The sequence below is a fragment of the Littorina saxatilis genome, linkage group LG8 (genome assembly GCF_037325665.1).
Source record: "Littorina saxatilis isolate snail1 linkage group LG8, US_GU_Lsax_2.0, whole genome shotgun sequence".
NCBI classification, from domain to species: domain Eukaryota; kingdom Metazoa; phylum Mollusca; class Gastropoda; order Littorinimorpha; family Littorinidae; genus Littorina; species Littorina saxatilis.
In genome coordinates this window covers 12683467-12703466 of record NC_090252.1, presented here as the reverse complement: position 1 = coordinate 12703466, position 20000 = coordinate 12683467, and the positions used below count along the sequence as shown (strand labels likewise).

Here is a 20000-nt window from a genome sequence, read left to right as displayed (position 1 = left end):
TATGATTAAAGAATGTTTGTGTAACAAGCTGTCAATTTATTATTTAGATTTTAAAAGTTAGGTCTTGCGCAAAAACGCACCACGGTCCAAAAACATTCTGATAATCAGCGATCCACGGCTATCGTCAGTTTACATGGATAGAAGGAGACCCGAAGGGAAGTAACTCGTTTTTGGCCTGAGTTCAGGATGGGTCCAAAAAGTGTTCGAGACAATCTGCAAAATTAATTCTTTAAATATTGCTCGCTCTTTACGTAGGGCACCTGGGATGTTCCCGTTTGGTGAGCGTTCAAATGGAAGGGTGTTTGTACTGTGAGTAAAAGCCTGACAGTATCTGTGATAGTTTACGGGAGGCTTACTGTCCGGGCGTGATTTCCGGTATTGAATATTCATAACAGCCGTCCAGCACTAAAACGAGGCGCCATTGTTGTAGAGGAGCAAGTCCACGAAAAGACATTCTTTGAAAATGTATCACGCTCGACAAAATTAATTCTTTAAATATTGCTCGCTCTTTACGTAGGGCACCTGGGATGTTCCCGTTCGGTGAGCGTTCAAATGGAAGTATGCTTGTACTGTGTGTAGACGCTCGGGGAGCTCTGTGATGGTTTACGGGAGGCTTACTGTGCCTTTAAGCAAGGGGATGCTTCTAAAACTCTTCTTCAAATGTGTATACCACTTGTTTTTGTAGACCCCCTAGTAAGAGTGATACAACCAAACACATCCAAGTATAGAGGTTTTTGATTGTATGCATTCATTTACCCAATAATATTTTTTAAACAAACAAAATTGTGTGCTGTTTTCAGAGTCAGAAAAGGCTCAAATAACACCAATTGCATTGCTAAAATTCATTTTCAGCTGGATACTTCCAAATACCTTCAAGTTTACAAGATTTTTTTAAAAATTTTGTGCATCTCCAATTTTAAGTTTTTGTTTAAGCAAGGATATGCGTCTAAAACCCAACTTGAAATGTTAGACAAGATATATATATGTGAACAACACTGACAATGACTTATTTAGATGCAGATTTGATTGTTCTATTTGAAAGGGGGGGGGGGGTGCACTAATTTGAGTTCATTTACTGGATTCATGGCCCATGTTGTGATGGGTTCTGTTGTTGCACTTATGTTCGTCCACTGGATCATGTGTTGGACTACACAGTCCGGATTATGTGGGTCGTGTATGACCCATACCTTCCAAATAAGGAGTCAACGTAAAAAGCTTGGGTCGTACACGATCCACGCCATCCGAATGGGGATAAACGTGTTGCCGCCTCTTTGCAGAGTATGCGTCTTACACGACCCACGCCATCAGAATAAGGATAAACAGCATGACATTCTTTACTAAGTTCCAAATGGGTCGTCTTCGACGAGTCAGCAAAACCCCACCGTCAATGAAAGCTTTGTGCCAAGGAAAGAACTGTTTTCACGAAAAGGAGTGTGCCTTTAATCTCTTTTTGCAGCACAGAGCTAATATTCCTAAGCACGACAGCCTTTTGGTTTTCCAACATTTTCTTTGTATGTGTGTCCTTTGTTGCCACACACGTTTTGGGTCTTGAACTTTCTCTGAAGATGTGTTGACATCAGCAGCCGATGGCCAAATTCGGGTGATCCGCCTAGTATAGGGTCGTCATCCAAAACTGGTTCTTGGTTAAGGTTGTTCATGGTCGTGTTGGGAAGGGTCCAGAGGCTCCGTGCTGCCCCCCTTTTTTTGTTTTCATGGTCGTTGTGGTAATCCAGATCAACTTTGAGAACTTATTACGTTTAGTCAAGTTTTGACTAAATGTTTTAACGTAGAGGGGGGGGATCAAGACGAGGGTCGTGGTGTATGTGCGTGCGCGTGTGTGTGTCTGTGTCTCTGTGTGTGTGTGTGTGTGTGTGTGTCTGTGTGTGTGTGTGTGTGTGTGTGTGTGTGTGTGTGTGTGTGTGTAGAGCGATTCAGACTAAACTACTGGACCGATCTTTATGACATTTGACATGAGAGTTCCTGGGTATGATACCCTCAGACGTTTTTGTCATTTTTTTGATAAATGTCTTTGATGACGTCATATCAGGCTTTTCGTGAAAGTTGAGGCGGCACTGTCACGCTCTCATTTTTCAACCAAATTGGTTATAAAACGATCCAAATTTACGTTTATCTTATTTTCCACCATTTTCTGATTCCAAAAACATATAAATATGTTATATTTGGATTAAAAACAAGCTCTGAAAATTAAAAATATAAAAATTATTATCAAAATTAAATTGTCGAAATCAATTTCAAAACACTTTCACCTTAATCCTTGTCGGTTCCTGATTCCAAAAACATATAGATATGATATGTTTGGATTAAAAACACGCTCAGGTAGTTAAAACGAAGAGAGGTACAGAAAAGCGTGCTTTCCTTCTCAGCGCAACTATTACCCCGCTTTTCTTGTCAATTTCACTGTCTTTGCCATGAGCAGTGGACTGACCATGCTACGAGTATTGGCCCTACGGTCTTTCTGAATACTGGAACAAGTTTTCACATTTTTGGGATCACAGAATCAAGATTAACACCTCAGATCTCGAATTCTGATGTTGTTTATTCCAGGTTACAGTACGTTACGCAGAGACCCTCAGGAAATTAGAGAAACTGGTATACCTATGTACATAAGTGAATCAATTAGTTATATACGAATAATACACCTTGAGAACTTCGTGGAATCTGTGTGGATTGAAGTTAAGTTGAGAGGAGCACCTCCACTCCTCATAGGATTTTGTTATAGAAATCCTGCAGAGCGAGCAAACTGGTCAGATAACTTTACACAGATGTTAGATGCAGTTCTGCTCGAGTCAAAGGAAACAATTCTGTTGGGAGACTTTACTGTTGATTTGCTTAAACCAAACAAGCAGTGGGTTGACATGAGGGGAGACACGGCACCTCAACTGTCACTAAAATCATGATTGTTGTGATGTTGTGATTATGCCTGATTTTGACTCATGAACACCCTTCTAACAGCTACTAACACTATTTTGCTCAAAAACTTGTGCCAAATGTATGAATTTAGCTAATACAAATGTGTACCGAAGCTTCTTGGCATTTATTTTGTGCAATATTTGCTCAAATAACCCTTTTTTGACACTTTACAACACCACACTTCGCTCGAGGAATCGCCTCGCGTAGCAGACGGAAGAAAAGCCCGACGTTTCCCGAACCGTTTCAACGAACTGACGTCACTGCCGGAAACTTCAATAAACGGCTTCGCGCGGTTTTTCCAACGCAGACGACAATACCAAATATTCCAAATAAGGGAGAAGCCTACTACGACTTGAAGATTAACCAATCAGAAAACCGGCATGCTTTTGTATGGATGACATTTCTACCCACAATGCAACAGTTTCGTTCCCACAATGCAATGCGGTTTCCACTTGTCGATGATGTCAACAAACACAACAAGGCAAAAGTTGAACATCGAGTGAGCGTAAAAAAAAAGTTGTTTGCCATCGCTATTTTTGTGTTCTGATTGTGAATTTTGTATCCGACTGACGGTAAAATGCCAAGAGCAAAGGGAGGAAAATGAGACTGCAAGCGGTAAAAGCAGCAGCGGCCAAAAAGACGAAGCAAGACGAGCGAGTTGTTTCATGTTCGAATGGGGGACTGTCGAAATGCAGCGACCTGCAGTCGAAGTGTGCGTTTCGAAAAACATGAGGCCATGAATGCTGACGAAGATGTTGCCGACGGCTCCGATCAGTTGTGGAATTTAACGCATGTGTTCCAGCTTACTCGACTTCTGAGTGATCTCGCATGTCCCGTATGCAAGGAGACTGGTCTCTCGATAACTGTGAGTGAAGGAGAAAACGCTGGCTTCGCCTCTCAGCTGCTACTGACGTGCGATGGTTGTGGCGATTATGAAAAAAACCTGAGATGTCATCACCTCGAATGCAGGACAGTGATAGCAAAAACATTGATTTTGAAGTAAATCCAATGATGGTACTGTTCAGTCACGAGGTGGGAGGGAGCTACGCTGTTCTAGAGACTTTCAGTGCAGTGATGGGAATACCAGCCATGCATCTGCAAACCTACCAGCGACATGACAAAAAAGTGACAGGTTGGTGTCTTTCTTTATCCAACTTACTTGCTCAATGTGCACAATATTTTTATTGTAAAAGATGACAAAAATACTCACTGGTTGAGTGTTTATTTATTTCATTGTTTACTTCATGTAAGAACTAAGATATATGTAAACAAACTTTTACAGAGAAAAGTAGAAGTATCTTTATAATTAAAAGACCAAACAATTCTGTACTGTAAATATATTTCTGTTCTGTCGTCTGTCTTCTTCTTTTATCTGTGTTTTGTGCCTGAGAAAAACTCTAGAATGGTCGAAAGGTCGTGATTTGTTTTTATTTTCGTCTTCGTCAAACATGTGAGTAAAGTATTTTGGGGTCTTTTTATTTTTCGCTCTCTCACACGCAGTCACCGATGTTCTGCTATCTTTGTTATGTAACCAGTATTAGTAATAATACTTGTAGTAGTAGTAGAATTTCTCTCTAACTTATAAAAGTGTGTAAACCCTACTTAGGTTTGAAATGAAGAGTACTTGTTGTGCCCCCGCTTTTAGTTTGTACATGTATTTATGGGATGTAGTTATGTGTTTCTAGCTGCTGAAGTGGAAGCTGGGTCCGCCATGCTACAGCGCTCTGCAGCTGCTGTTCAGAAGGCATACGCAGAAACATATGAAGACCTGCGGGAAGCCCTTGACCGAGGAGAAAATCCCATCATCAACATCAGTGTCTCCTACGACGGAACCTGGCAAAAAAGGGGGTTTACTTCGCTCTTTGGGGTGGGCGTGGCCATTGATGTACTCACTGGCCTCGTCGTTGACTACAAGATCCTGTCTAAGTACTTCCACGCATGTGCTCTTGCAGAAAGCAAACATCTCCCTGCTGAAGAGTTGGCTGCCTGGAAAGCGGAACATTCCCCCGATTGCTGCCGAAACCACTTCAAATCGAGCAAGGCTATGGAGTCAGAGGCTGCACAGATTTTGTGGAATGAATCCGAGGCCACCTTTGGATTTCTGTATGCGGAGATGCTGTGTGATGGAGATTCTTCAGCTTACAAGGCTGTGTGTGAAGAGGACCCATACCCTACCAAAGTGGAAAAGCTGGACTGCACCAACCACGCCCATTAGCGTGTGGGTACTGCTCTTCGCAAACTGACGAAGCAGGAGCGGCTTGGTGGACGTGGTGTTGGTCGTCTGACTGAGAAGAAATGCGACAGTCTTCAGAACTTTTACCGTGGGGCAATCCTGGACAACATTCTAAACGTGGACAAGATGGAGGCAGCTGTGTGGTCTACTCTGTGGCACTCTATGTCCGCTGATGACCAACCACATCATCGGCAGTGCCCGCAAGGAGCAGACAGTTGGTGCTTCTACCAAAAGGCCCTGGCAAGCGGAGAACAGCCTGGTAGCCACAAGGACCACCCTTCGTCTACATACTTGTCCCCTGAAGTTGCAGAGACGATGATTCCAGTCTACAGGAGAATGGCTGATGAATGTTTGCTGAAGAGACTTGTTCATGGGGGCACTCAAAACACTAATGAGTGCCTCAACAACATGATTTGGACCCGTTGCCCCAAAACCTCCTTCATGGGCCTGAGACATGTGGAGGGAAGCGTGGCTCGTGCTGTCTGCAAATTCAATGAAGGGGCCACTGAAATGATCTACATGCTGAGCAGGCTGTATGCGGACATTTCATACACCACTCTTCACCTCCTGGCAAAGAATGATGAGCGCCGCCTGAAAGCAGCTGACGCTGCTTCTGCTGTCAATGCCCGTCGGCGCCGAAAGGAGTATGCGGGACAGCGTCGTCTGCTTGTTCGGGCTGAGGAAGCACGAGATGGCAGTGTGTATGGAGGGGGAGAACGTTGAACATTACACTACATCAAGATGACCAGGGACAACAGTGATCGCGATTTTGTGTGTGTTCAGTGACTGGAAGAAAGGACATTTTCTCTTCAAAAATCACATCAGTGTCTTTTGGTGACTGTATTTCGTACAGGAGTTGTTCTACAAAGCTGTGTACCACGAGAGGGTCATGACTTTAGAGTTAGATTTAGGAATGTTTATCTTGCTTCTCGAATGATATAATTATAAGGATATCAACACACTGCAAATTGACCAAAGAGATAACGATAATAAAATCAAGAAAATCGTTAGGTTGGTTAGTGTTTTGTATAAAAGCAAACACAGAAAATGACGTAAAAATGCGTTTTTATTGTGACATGCTTACATCTTGTTTTTAAGTATCCGTGTGGCTGCTAATGAAATGCGACCATGACAAAATAAACGATAATGAATTCGGTGGTGACTTTTTCGTAGACTTTGCAAAAGCCTTTGACGTAATTGATCACACATTATTGCTTAGAAAATTCGGTTTGTATGGCGTCGGATATGATACTAACAATCGTGTTAGTTATTTCCTCTCTGACAGACAACAGACAGTTCTTACAAACACTAGAACATTGAGCATTCAAGCTGTAGATTACGGTGTACCACAAGGATCGGTATTAGGAACTCTGCTCTTCTCAATATATGTTAATGACCTCCCCCTTTATATTCAACATTTATGTTTGCAGATGATACCACAATTCACTCCAGTAACGCAAATGTAACTCGCTTGTCAGAATCCCTCCAAGGGAGTCTAAACCAGCTGACAGAATGGACTGACCTAAATCACATGTCTCCTAACCCAAAGAAAACCAAATATATGATAATTACAACTAGACAAAAACGACAGAATTTTACCTCAACTGGTCCCGATTTATTGATTGACGGCAATATAGTGGAAAAAGTCGACCATCACAAAGTTCTAGGTGTCCACATCGATAACAACCTGTCTTGGTCAACTCACATTGAACAACTTAGTAAATTAGTGTCAAAGAAAGTGTACCTCTTATCTAGAAGTAAACACTTCCTTAATTGCCAAGCCAGGAAGTTATTTTTCGCTGCTCATAGTCAGTCTCTTATTGATTACGCATCCACTCTATGGGACTCAGCAAGTGATAATTCCCTAAAGCTACTCAGCAGATTACACAAAAGAGCGCTAAAAGTAGTATTACTCAAACAGACTACTATCATCGACTCTGACTACATCAACATAGGGGTCCTACCTCTAAAGTCAAGAATTAATTATAACAAAGGAATAATGATGCATACAATTATGACAGAAAATGCACCCGAAACCATTTGTTCAAAGTTCTCTTTGAAGAATTCGCACCACTTTATAAAACTAAGCACTCCTCTTTCTAGGATACACCTATTTAAATCGAGTCTTGTTTATTCAGGAAGCAGCTTCTGGAACGCTCTTCCAATCCACCAATACGGATTCTTTCAGAACCAAATATTCTTTCCATTTAATGAACTCTATGAACAAATAAACTTGGTTGTTATGTTATCTTTGTATACAGTTTTCATTATCGGAATTATGGTTTATTGTGACAAAATCACGAAGATTTGGCTTTGTAATACATTGTTTTGCTGAGCTAATGTATTGTTGGGTTACTTTCCGTTTATCTTCATTGCTTCACACCCAATTTTGAACACTACCTTATGATCTACAATGCTTTTACATAATGCGCTCCATGTACATAAACTTATATGTTCTACTATTAATGTTTTTATGTAACTTTTTTTTCCCTAGTCATAGTTATAGTAAAATAGTTTAGTCCCTCTTTAGGGCGAGGGCCAGATGCAAAAAAGCATATCTATGCGTATGCTTGTCACCCTCGAAATAAAAAATTGTCATTGTCATTGTCTCTCTCTCTCTCTCTCTCTCTCTCTCTCTCTCTCTCTCTCTCTCCTCTCTCTCTCTCTCTCTCTCTCTCTCTCTCTCTCTCTCTCTCTCTCTCTCTCTCTCTCTCTCTCTCTCTGTCTCTCTCTGTCTCTCTCTGTCTCTCTCTGTCTCTCTGTCTCTCTCTGTCTCTCTCTCTCTCTCTCTCTCTCTCTCTCTCTCTCTCTGCACTCCTTTTCCTATGATCTCTCTCTCTCTCTCTCTCTCTCTCTCTCTCTCTCTCTCTCTCTCTCTCTCTCTCTCTCTCTCTCTGCACTCCTTTTCCTATGATAGACTTGTTTAAGTCTAGTCTAATTTATTCAGGTAGCCGTCTTTGGAACGCTCTTCCAAATGCCCTACGGGAAGCTACACGTACAGATTCTTTCAGAAACAATTATATATCGAGAATGAGAATAGTATAATCTTGATTGTTATGTTCGTTTTGCAGAGTTGATGTAGTATTGCATAATATAGCTATTCTGATGAACACGTGGGGGAATTCGGGGGCTGTGATTGGATGGTCTCTTCCGATCATCAAAGCATAATGCTACAGAAGTCTGCCATTTTTCTCAATATCCAAAAGCATATTGTCAATAACAAAGACGCATGGTTCCGGTTTACCCATCTGTACCACGGCGATGTTTCTATCGACAACAGCATACAGTGACAACTTAAAAAGCTGTTTCAATAACTGTGTTGTAAAATCGAATGCACTTGGAGTCAGTTTTTCTTCCAAAGTCAGAAAGCGTGTAGCGGTGTGCATGTCTGCGCGAATGTGATGCGCGTAAGAAGTTTGTCTGCTATCAAAACCTGAGATCAACGCACCGACGCAAAAAAGCTGTCATTTTGTAAGTTTGGAATAACAAATCAAGGTCATAACAGCTATATAATCGCTATTGTGTTTTCAGCGTAGCAATAGGGTCCGATATTTAAACTCGAACAAGTATAATGCCACTCGTCTTCGACTCGTTGGCATCATACTTGTCTCGTCTAAATATCGGACCCTATTGCTACGCTGAAAACATAATAGGTGTTATTATTCTGACCTTACGCATTTAATGCTTTGTACCTGGTCATAAACATATTATGAACTGCAATGTTTCTATGCCGAGCAAGAACAGAAACGCGAAAAAAATCGTCATTTTTTGATTGACAAAATCTCCAACAATTATAGAGTTAGAATTATTAAACCACAACAGTTTAATGAAGGCAAGTTTGACCTTTTTTGTTTGTGATTATTTTGATGCTGTGACTGTTTTAACACACGGGACAAGCAGGTTTATCGTTAAACACATATTGCGCGCTCGCAGCACGTGCACGTAGAGCAGGAGACATCTGATGTGTGAGATGTGTTCACCAACGCTTTAGCAATCAAAACAGACCATGGCACGCTTGCTGCCAGTCTCACTTTTGAAACAGCCAGGATGCCAAAGTCGACACCACCAAAATGCCAGGTCGATTTAAAGCTGGGGTTGATCCAGAAGCGCTGGCATGTGCTTTAAACGTTCATATTCCAACAGTGTATCACCTTCTGCAATGTTCTGGTGACATTGGAAGCACTGCAGTTATGCAACGCGGTGGATGTTTTCGCATTACCCCAATAAGACAAGATCGCAATTTCCTGCCACAACGTCTTCGACATCGATTCAATTCAGCCGTTAACTCTACCAGGAACATCATAGGAAGCAATCAGTGTCCGATCAGTGACCAGAGAGCGCAATGAAGGACCTCCAAAACTTCGTTAACGTTAAACCTACTAGTCCCGTGTGTTAAAACAGTCGCAGCATCAAAATAATCACGCAACAGCTAGTTCAAACATGCATTCATCACAATTTTGTGGTTTGATAATTCTATTGATAATTACATGTTTGTTCGCGTGTCTTTTTTTTGTTGATTGGGCAAACGCAATAACTGTCAAAATATCATCCACGGCTGTCACGGTGTGGATGACAAACTTAGTAGGCGGTAGCAGAGACATGACGGGTGAACACAACTAAAAGTGAGAGTACGTAATCGGCCGTAACAAAACATAGAGGCGGTTCGTAGTTTTGTCACGTTTTGCACCGTTAAGTGCGCGTTTTGACACAGTTGCTTCACGGTTGGTTCGCGTTTTTTTTCCCGTTTTGTTCTCACGGTTCTCACGGTTAGCCCTTTCGTCGCGTTCAATCATGGCGTGTGACGGTTTGTGTATCATGTACAAAAACCCTGTATTAAGCAATGACTAAGTGGATTGCTTTGACACTTTCAGAATATTAAGCCAGTACACAAGACGTACTTCGAGTAACATATGGGAATATTGCAGATACTGCCTTGTTCTGGAATGTTCCGTAAACAAGTTTTTAAACCCGCAATATGATTGCTCACTTGTGTCCACAAACTTTACCCCTCCCCCCCCCCCTCCCCCCCCTCCCTCCCCCTCCCCCCCTCCCTTCCCCCTCTCCCCCCTTGGTAAAATAAAGAGACACAAGTTACTACATAACCGTGCAGAGGTGAAACTCACTGCAGCGTTTCACGGTTGGGTTGTCATGCCTGCTTTCGGTACAGATGGTGCCCGCAACGCATTCTGTTCCCTGGGCAGCCGTACACACCTCTGTTGCCCTTAGCTCTGCAACGTTACATCAGTAATATTAATAATTACAATAGTCATCAGTAAATATCTGTTTCACATGATCAAACAGAGGCATTTCATTGGGCAAAGCGATTGCACTAAAACTGACCAAAAAACTGTCATCACAGTCCAGTTTTTATTCATGAGAGAAATGGAACTTATCAGCTCCACGTTGCCTGAAGGTGCTGATGAGGGATGGTAAACACAGAAGTTTCAGGGCAATCCCTAGACAGGGAAGCTTTGGTGCCATTGTCAATTTCGGAGGTGTAATTTGGAACACATTTTGGAGAAAAGGTAAATGTCGGGTCATGTAACCTACAGATTCGAAACTTGGTAAAGTAGTCGTGGACTAACTAAAGTTCATGCACAGCAACTAAAAATATTTGCTAATCTCAAATGACTGCAAACATTAACCCCTTCGTTGTAAAGTTACACTTGTGCGATGTCGCGCAACATTCACCAATGACATGAACGCATTCATCCATTGGAAATGCCCTGATCCTGCCTGTAATTGCTGTATTTAAGTCACTGATTGGATATTGTTGATAAAAGTATACTATGTCATTCGAAGTACTCCAAAAGTAATGGGTATAATGCTGCGTCGCTCACAAGAAATAACGGCTTTAGGTGTGACGAAAAAAAGAACAGGGCCTGAGTACGGTGATAAATACAAGACTTATTTTACAACCATTTGAAAAATACATACATCCCCCGTGGCTGCCCGCATAACGAAATCGTTTTTCTCGTGTTTTGAACTTGCCGGTGTTTACAGCTTAGTTCTCGATATAGGTGTGACCACATGACGTCATTTACATTTGCGTCATCAAAGATTTCTCCCTTGGAAGAAAATTAAGATGTCTGCTTTTCGTCTGCTTTGAAGGTAGGCTGATTTTACAGCGCACACGGCAAAATGCAAGTCGTATTGGACAAGAATGTTGTTATTCTTCTTTCTTCGAACAACTTTTTGCATACCTATTTCTCGTCTAAATGTTTCATAAGAGTGCGAAACTGTTTGTGTCAGGTAACCGTGAGTTCAAATCCCGGCCGTTACCGCCTGGTGGGTTAAGGGTGGAGATTTTTTTTCTGATCTCCCAGGTCAACTTATGTGCGGACCTGCTAATGCCTTCGTGTGTACACGCAAGCACAAGACCAGGTGCGCACGGAAAATATCATGTGATCCATGAGTTCGGTGGGTTATAGAAACACAAAAATACCCAGTATGCTTTCGCTCAAAAGCGGCGTATGGCTGCCTAAATGCCGGGGTATAAACGGTCAGACAGGTATAAACCCACTCGTGCAAAATAATAGGGAGATTTAAAGGACAGCACGTTTCGTTTTGCAGCTCGTTTCGTTTGGTGAATGAGTCACCCCGCGAAACGGAACGTGAAACGAGACGGCATAGGCCGCAGACAAGATTTAGATGTATTCACGTTTCGTTTCGGAATGAAGGAAGGGCGATAAATCTTCAAGTGAAATTATCACGTCTGTCCTCGATCAGAATGGAAAAAAAACCCCTAGGAGGTGGTCCAGAATCGGGCATACTTTGATTATTTTCAGTCCAAATAAATCACACAGACTTTGTTTATACAAAATCACATACGAAGCCAGAATAAAAATTCGATGCGATGACCTACTTCTGCTTCGCCATTTGCTTTCTCACCATGAAGTTGGATAAATGTACCAGGATCAGCACCCTTCAAAATATTTCAGTTCACAACAGTTGTCTACCTCCAATGAACACATTCTCAGCGCTGAAAGACTGTGAAAGGGTTGATGAATCTAGCAATGCATAAAATGGCCAACAAATAAAACTGTTAGTGTGCAAAAATACTCACAAAAGTTTACGAAATATTGTTCGTTTTTTGGGGGTGGAAAACGTGACTGCGTTTTGACGTTCCACGTTCCGTTTCAGTTGACCTTCACCTTTCCAGCGAGAGACCCCCGACATGATGACGTTTACCACAACTTCAAAACGAAACGTCCCGACGTTTCGTTTATTAAATCTCCCTAATGAGTGAACGAGGGAGTTTCAGCCCATGAACGAAGAAGGAGAAGAATGTAAAACCTGCATACAAATCACCATACTTTCCCTAAAATGTACAGTATCGACCTTGTTTTCGACCCTTATCGCCCTAACGATCAGCTTGAAAATCATCCAAGATAACCTGAAAGTTAAGATTTTATCCACAAGCCAGCCGTCCGGCCATCCATACGGACGGACACAGCTGAATACTAAGACTCAACCATTACTCAGCCAACCATTACTCAGCCCAACATTTAGCCAAAAATACACAACGGTCGTGTCACTTTGTTTGAAGGAATTTTAACTTAAACAAGAAGAGCAAACGCTCGATCGAGTCACTTTCGCAGTTCTGAATATTATATGAGGCATCAGATGGACAGGAAGAAATTGCTATTCACAACACAATGAGTCACGTTCACATAAAATTTGAGCCCGGTCACTTTTATAGTTTCCGAGAAAAGCCCAACGTTAAGTTGTGTGTTGCCGAACAGAAAAGGCTAGTTATCTCCCTTGTTTTTCTGATAACGTTCGTAAAAGGCTACAGATGTAAATACTTTGATGTAAAGAATAATCCTACAAAGTTTCAATCACATCGGATGAACTTTGTCAAAGATATAAAATGTCTAATTTTTCCTTTGACGCTGACCTGTGACCTTGAAAAAGGTCAAAGGTCAACGAAACCATCGTTAAAGTGTAGAGGTCATTGGAGGTCACGACTAAACAAAATATGAGCCCGATCGCTTTGATAGTTTCCGAGAAAAGTCCAACGTTAAGGTGGTGTCTACGGAACACTGACCGATTACATAGAGTCACTTTTTCTCAAGTGACTCAAAAACAGTGATGTAGAGAGCAGATCATTCTGTGAATAATGTGAAAAACATTTTTGTATGCCTACATTTAGGAGACTGCAACACATTCCCGTATTTTAGGAACGGTCTTACTAATGACCTTAAAAGAGGAACCATTATGTCTTTGTTTTATGTTCTATATTATTACCGTGAAACAGTTTGAGTTTACATGTTTTCTTTGTTAATGAGACGTAAAATTGTTCACTTTTACACACACACACACACACACACACACACACACACACACACACACACACACACACACACACACACACACACACACACACACATGTGCACATATCGTAGATAAAGGAGGCCGACCGTCTTAAAACTAATTTAAAAAACAACAAGAAGAGCAAACGCTCGATCGAGTCACTTTCGCAGTTCTGAATATTATATGAGGCATCAGATGGACAGGAAGAAATTGCTATTCACAACACAATACAGATGTAAATAATTTGATGTAAAGAATAATCCTATAAAGTTTGAATCAAATCCGATGAATAGTTTCAGAGATATGATATTTCAATTTTTTTCCTTCAAGACATACCTGTGACCTTGAAAAAGGTCAAAGGTCACCAAAGCAGACGTCAAAGTGTAGAGGTCACTGGGAGTCACGTTCACATAAAATTTGAGCCCGGTCACTTTTATAGTTTCCGAGAAAAGCCCAACGTTAAGTTGTGTGTTGCCGAACAGAAAAGGCTAGTTATCTCCCTTGTTTTTCTGATAACGTTCGTAAAAGGCTACAGATGTAAATACTTTGATGTAAAGAATAATCCTACAAAGTTTCAATCACATCGGATGAACTTTGTCAAAGATATAAAATGTCTAATTTTTCCTTTGACGCTGACCTGTGACCTTGAAAAAGGTCAAAGGTCAACGAAACCATCGTTAAAGTGTAGAGGTCATTGGAGGTCACGACTAAACAAAATATGAGCCGGATCGCTTTGATAGTTTCCGAGAAAAGTCCAACGTTAAGGTGGTGTCTACGGACGGCCGGCCGGACGGCCGGCCGGACAGACTAACACTGACCGATTACATAGAGTCACTTTTTCTCAAGTGACTCAAAAAACCGGGGTGGGCGTTTGCTAGGTAGTGACCCCTCTGCACAACTTTTGGCCAAAAGTGGGAGGTGGGCGTTTGCTAGATACTGGGCGTTTGCTAGGGGTTTTACGGTATTATAAAAGCACACAATGAATTGTGCTTGCTCTTTTGACTACATTGGAATGTGAGCCTGAAAACTTAGTTCGTTATCTACTATTAGTCCCAAATCCTTTTCAGCTTTAAATCTGATTCCATCGATTGTGTAGGCGGCATATATCTCCTGATTTCTCAGGGGAGTCAAACAATTATGCTTCAAATGAAATGCAAACAAATTCTATAATTTTCAACTCACAACCATATCCAACCAAAAAGACAAAAGATACTCACTGCAAACACCAGCCTCACACATCGCCCCGGACCTGCATAGCAGTGGATAATTCGAACAGTTCCCGTTCACCTCTAGTCCTGAACAACAAAACATGAATAAGCTACAACAACAGTTCAAAGCTCATAAGTTTGCTTGGGACATATAAAAACCAAATGCTTATGCGACCTTGTTTCATATGAAATATGCATCATAAACAAAATATTTGCTACGCTGGTTCCATAAAATGATGTTCTATACTACCCGTCATAAAAACTAGGTAGATGAGTTAGAGATATGTCTGATAAGGCTGTGTATTGTAAAACCATCTACATGACTGAAAAGGCAATTCATTCTCCTACCTTATTCAGAATACAAAATGGGTCTACAAAATGGGTCTACAAAATGGGCCATTTCCGTTACCAGCTTTTTCGGACATAAGAAAAACAATTAATGTCCCAACTTGTGATATGGTGTTCGCTCACATGGACTGGGTGGCCGAGTGGTAACGCACTTGCGCTCGGAAGCGAGAGGTTGCGAGTTCGACCCTGGGTCAGGGTGTTAGCAATTTTATCCCCCCTTTCCTAACCTAGGTGGTGGGTTCAAGTGCTAGTCGTTCGGATGAGACGAATAACCGAGGTCCCTTTGTGTGCACTACATTCGGGTGTGCACGTTAAAGATCCCACGATTGGCAAAAGGGTCTTTCCTGGCAAAATTGTACAGGCAAAGATACAAAATGTCTACCAAAATACCCGTGTGACTTGGAATAATAGGCCGTGAAAAGTAGGATATGCGCCGAAATGGCTGCGATCTGCTGGTCGATGTGAATGCGTGATGTATTGTGTACAAAATTCCATATCACACGGCATAAATAGATCCCTGCGCCTTGAGTCCGAGTCTGGAGATACGCGCGCGATATAAGACTTCATATAACATAACAACCTAAACAAAACATTTACAGGGCTGCCAGGTGTCTTCTGTATCCTTAGCGGATTATGACATTATTCAGTTATTCTGCAGAAAAACCAAAATCCTGGAGGAAAACTGTCTTTTCTGCAGCATTTCTGGATAATGTCATCTTTCGCCGAAGCAGCATTTTTTTCTGCAGCAAAACATTTTACTGCAGTAAAATTGAAATCAAGAATGCTGCAGTAAAACGGTGCTGTTGTTTTACTGCAGAAAACCTGTTTTTTTTTCTGCAGCATTTTGTAATGGCTCTTGGCGGATTATGACATTATTCAGTTATTCTGCAGAAAAACCGAAATGCTGGAGAAAAACTGTCTTTTCTGCAGCATTTCTGCATAATGTCATCTTTCGCGAGAGCAACGGTTTTTACTGCAGTAAAACAGTTTTACTGCAGTAAAATTGAAATCAAGAATGCTGCAGTAAAACGGTGCTGTTGTTTTACTGCAGAAAAATTGTTTACACGTTTTCTTCAGCATTTTGGCATTATTCAGTTATTCTGCAGAAAAACAGAAATGCTGGAGAAAAACTGTCTTTTCTGCAGCATTTCTGCATAACGTCACCTTTTGCCGAAGCAACGGGTTTTTCTGGAGCAACACATTTTACTGCAGTAAAATTGAAATCAAGAATGCTGCAGTAAAACGGTGCTGTTGTTTTACTGCAGAAAACCTGTTTACACTTTTTCTGCAGAAAGATGACATTATGCAGAAATACTGCAGAAAAGAACGGTTTTTCTCCAGCATTTCTGTTTTTCTGCAGAATAACTGAATAAAGTCATCATCCGCCAAGGATACTTCTGGCTTTGTCGTGAGGAAAAATGCAAGTGCCCGCTATCTCAGCTACTGTCATCTGCGGAACACAATAGGATCTCGTTTTCGACGTGTTTGTCAAATGAAAATGCGTCTGGGATAGATCTAAATGCCAAAAATATATCGTTGGAAAAGGCAAGACCAGATTTCTATTCTGACCTGTGGGCTTTATATTCCTTTGATTCTGACCTGGGAACCCCGGTTTTGGACTTGGAGTGTTATCAAACGAACTTGGCGTGTTTTTTAGATACATTGAGTGTACTCCACACAACATTTGGACGTCCATGATCCAAACATGCTTCACACACATCCCTTGCACTGTCAATTAGGTTTACCAATATATTTTTAAACAAATGCTTCTGTCGATGGTTACTGACAAATACTGTAATCGTGTGTCAGCATACTGGATTTGATTCGGGATGTGCTTGAGAAGGAAAGTAGTCTAAGAATTATCCTCGTCGTATTTTGTGTACACTGACCGTACTGATCGTCTTCCAGGCAATCATGCGTACACCATACGACACAATCGTATGGGTTCCCAGGTCATACCCTGTAATCTGCACTTGCCTGAAAAAGGCAACTTTTGATATTGTTTTACGTTAAAGATCTGCAAGCTTTTCAATCGTCCACAGACCAACTGACAGTCCAGCGATTTAACTTTGTTTCATGTATTTGGTTTGTCTGTACGTATAGATTTAAGAGTGCCGCCGGTGTAAATAAAAAAGTCAATATCTTAATCAATCATTAAGTAAGTGATAACAAACATGGTATCTGTGTGTTTCCTGTTTGTACACATACTTTTTCATTTATATGAGGTCCAGAAAAAACCCACCACCTGTAATTACTCTTAATCATTATGTTAAATATTACATTATACAAAAGGACAAAAAATAACCATACGTTGAACTATAATGTTGTGTCTGCTGATGTCAACATGTGTGGCATCAAATTGATCATATGTCATAATATATGGGTCTATTCAAAAACAATATCCGCATCATAATATTTGCCTGGTAAAGAAAAATAAACAATACTTTGTTTTTAATTCATAAAACGTCTGCATTGACCGACTTATTTATTGTGCAAGATAAGGTATGCTTGCAAGCAAATTATATTTCATATTCCTGCTGTTTCCTACACACATAACTAATTCCAGTGGAACTGAGGGATGGAAGAGACTAATGTTGACATTTTTAAACAATATGATTTCCGAAAATGATTTCCAGTGCTAATCGTGAACCTTTTTAGTTTAAATGCTTATGCACATCTTTGCGATTAAAATAGTATGATTGATCTTCTTCATATTTTTGCTGTTACCTTTTATACCAAAAAAGAGATCTGAAACAGTCAGCCTAATTCTTTCCCCAATGTTTACTAATACATGTATATGCATTTCCAAAACCTGAGTACGGTTGGGCATTCAAAGAAAAAAAATGTTCCCATACATCAAGTTCATCCTCACAATATGTACAGTTTTTATCAACCTTCACTTTCATTTTACACAATAAAATTTGTGTTGGATAAATGTTTTGCAATATTTTCCAATGCAGTACACGTATTCGAACTTCAGAATCATTAGTGACATTTGCTGCTAAAGTCCAATTCTGTTCATCAATTTCAAATCCCAACTTTTTTCTCCAAACTCCTTGAGAACAGGGTGGGCTGTATTTTTTTCCTGGGAGAACGTTTTGAATTTCCTTTACTGATCTCACTTTTTGTCCAAAGAAGGTCGGAACGTCACAGACCGAACAATTTGCATAGCTTATAACTACATTTCTTAACAAGAAGGGCAAAACCCACACGACTCACATGCTGAACAGACCTTGATCTTTCTTTCAGAATAATTTTACAATAAAACTGAGAAAAACAATATTTTACACATTTTTCCTACCAAAATACATGTGACCTTGACCCAAGGTCAAGGTCATCCAAGGTCATGCAACACAAAAATTCAAGACATAGGAAGTACAATGGTGCTTATTGGCTCTTTCTACCATGAGATATGGTCACTTTTAGTGGTTCACTACCTTATTTTGGTCACATTTCATAAGGGTCAAAGTGACCTTGACCATATGTGACAAAATGTGTCTCATGATGAAAGCATAACATGTGCCCCACATAATTTTTGAGTCACTTGAGAAAAAGTGACTCTATGTAATCGGTCAGTGTTAGTCTGTCCGGCCGGCCGTCCGGCCGGCCGTCCGTAGACACCACCTTAACGTTGGACTTTTCTCGGAAACTATCAAAGCGATCGGGCTCATATTTTGTTTAGTCGTGACCTCCAATGACCTCTACACTTTAACGATGGTTTCGTTGACCTTTGACCTTTTTCAAGGTCACAGGTCAGCGTCAAAGGAAAAATTAGACATTTTATATCTTTGACAAAGTTCATCGGATGTGATTGAAACTTTGTAGGATTATTCTTTACATCAAAGTATTTACATCTGTAGCCTTTTACGAACGTTATCAGAAAAACAAGGGAGATAACTAGCCTTTTCTGTTCGGCAACACACAACTTAACGTTGGGCTTTTCTCGGAAACTATAAAAGTGACCGGGCTCAAATTTTATGTGAACGTGACTCATTGTGTTGTGAATAGCAATTTCTTCCTGTCCATCTGATGCCTCATATAATATTCAGAACTGCGAAAGTGACTCGATCGAGCGTTTGCTCTTCTTGTTAAGTTTGAAACAGTTATCTTCCAAAGTTCAGGGTCAAGGTCACTTCAAAATATGTATACAATCCAACTTTGAAGAGCTCCTGTGACCTTGACCTTGAAGCAAGGTAAACCAAACTGGTATCAAAAGATGGGGCTTACTTTGCCCTATATATCATATATAGGTGAGGTATTCAATCTCAAAAACTTCAGAGAAAATGGGAACAATGTGAAAAATAGCTGTTTTTTAGACAACATTTATGGCCCCTGCGACCTTGACCTTGAAGCAAGGTCAAGATGCTATGTATGTTTTTGGGCCTTGTCATCATACACCATCTTGCCAAATTTGGTACTGATAGACTGAATAGTGTCCAAGAAATATCCAACGTTAAAGTTTTCCGGCCGGCCGGCCGGCCGGACGGACGGACGACTCGGGTGAGTACATAGACTCACTTTTGCTTCGCATGTGAGTCAAAAAGGAGATGTAGCTGTTCGAACAACATTACACTCAAGCAATTAATTTATTTGCATTGTAACCAGTTCTTGAACACACTTGTTCATAGCAAGCAAAACGTCCATTCTCACACACATCGCTCACATACATTATACCACTTGTAATCCAATCTGCAAGAAAAAGTGGGTTACTTTAAAGGCACAGTCAGCTTCCCGTAATCCATCACATATGCTGTCAGGCTTTTACACAAAGTACACACACCCTTTCATTTAAACACTCACCGTTTGAGAACATCTTAGGTACCCCCCGTAAAGAGTGAGCAATGTTCAAATAATTTATTTTTTGGGTGGTGTATCTTACCCCTGAGCCATCGTGAACCCGTGTGATCCAGTTTCCTTTTCTTCACAATTTAGTCGTCAGTTTGTGATATCAATGCGACTCACTG

At 40.9% G+C, this 20000-nt stretch overlaps 1 protein-coding gene and 1 pseudogene across 1 annotated transcript in view; one reads left to right on the top strand and one right to left on the bottom strand.

Moving 5' to 3' along the window:
• LOC138972810 (multiple epidermal growth factor-like domains protein 6) overlaps positions 1-20000 on the bottom strand; it is a gene marked incomplete at its 5' end in the record, with an annotated part of 348682 nt that overhangs the window by 192624 nt on the left and 136058 nt on the right. Inside the window, 2 exon segments of the mRNA XM_070345474.1 lie at positions 10288-10392; positions 14698-14775. Of these exon segments, the coding sequence (XP_070201575.1) occupies positions 10288-10392; positions 14698-14775 (183 nt within the window).
• On the top strand, positions 3943-6551 carry LOC138972172 (uncharacterized; annotated as a pseudogene).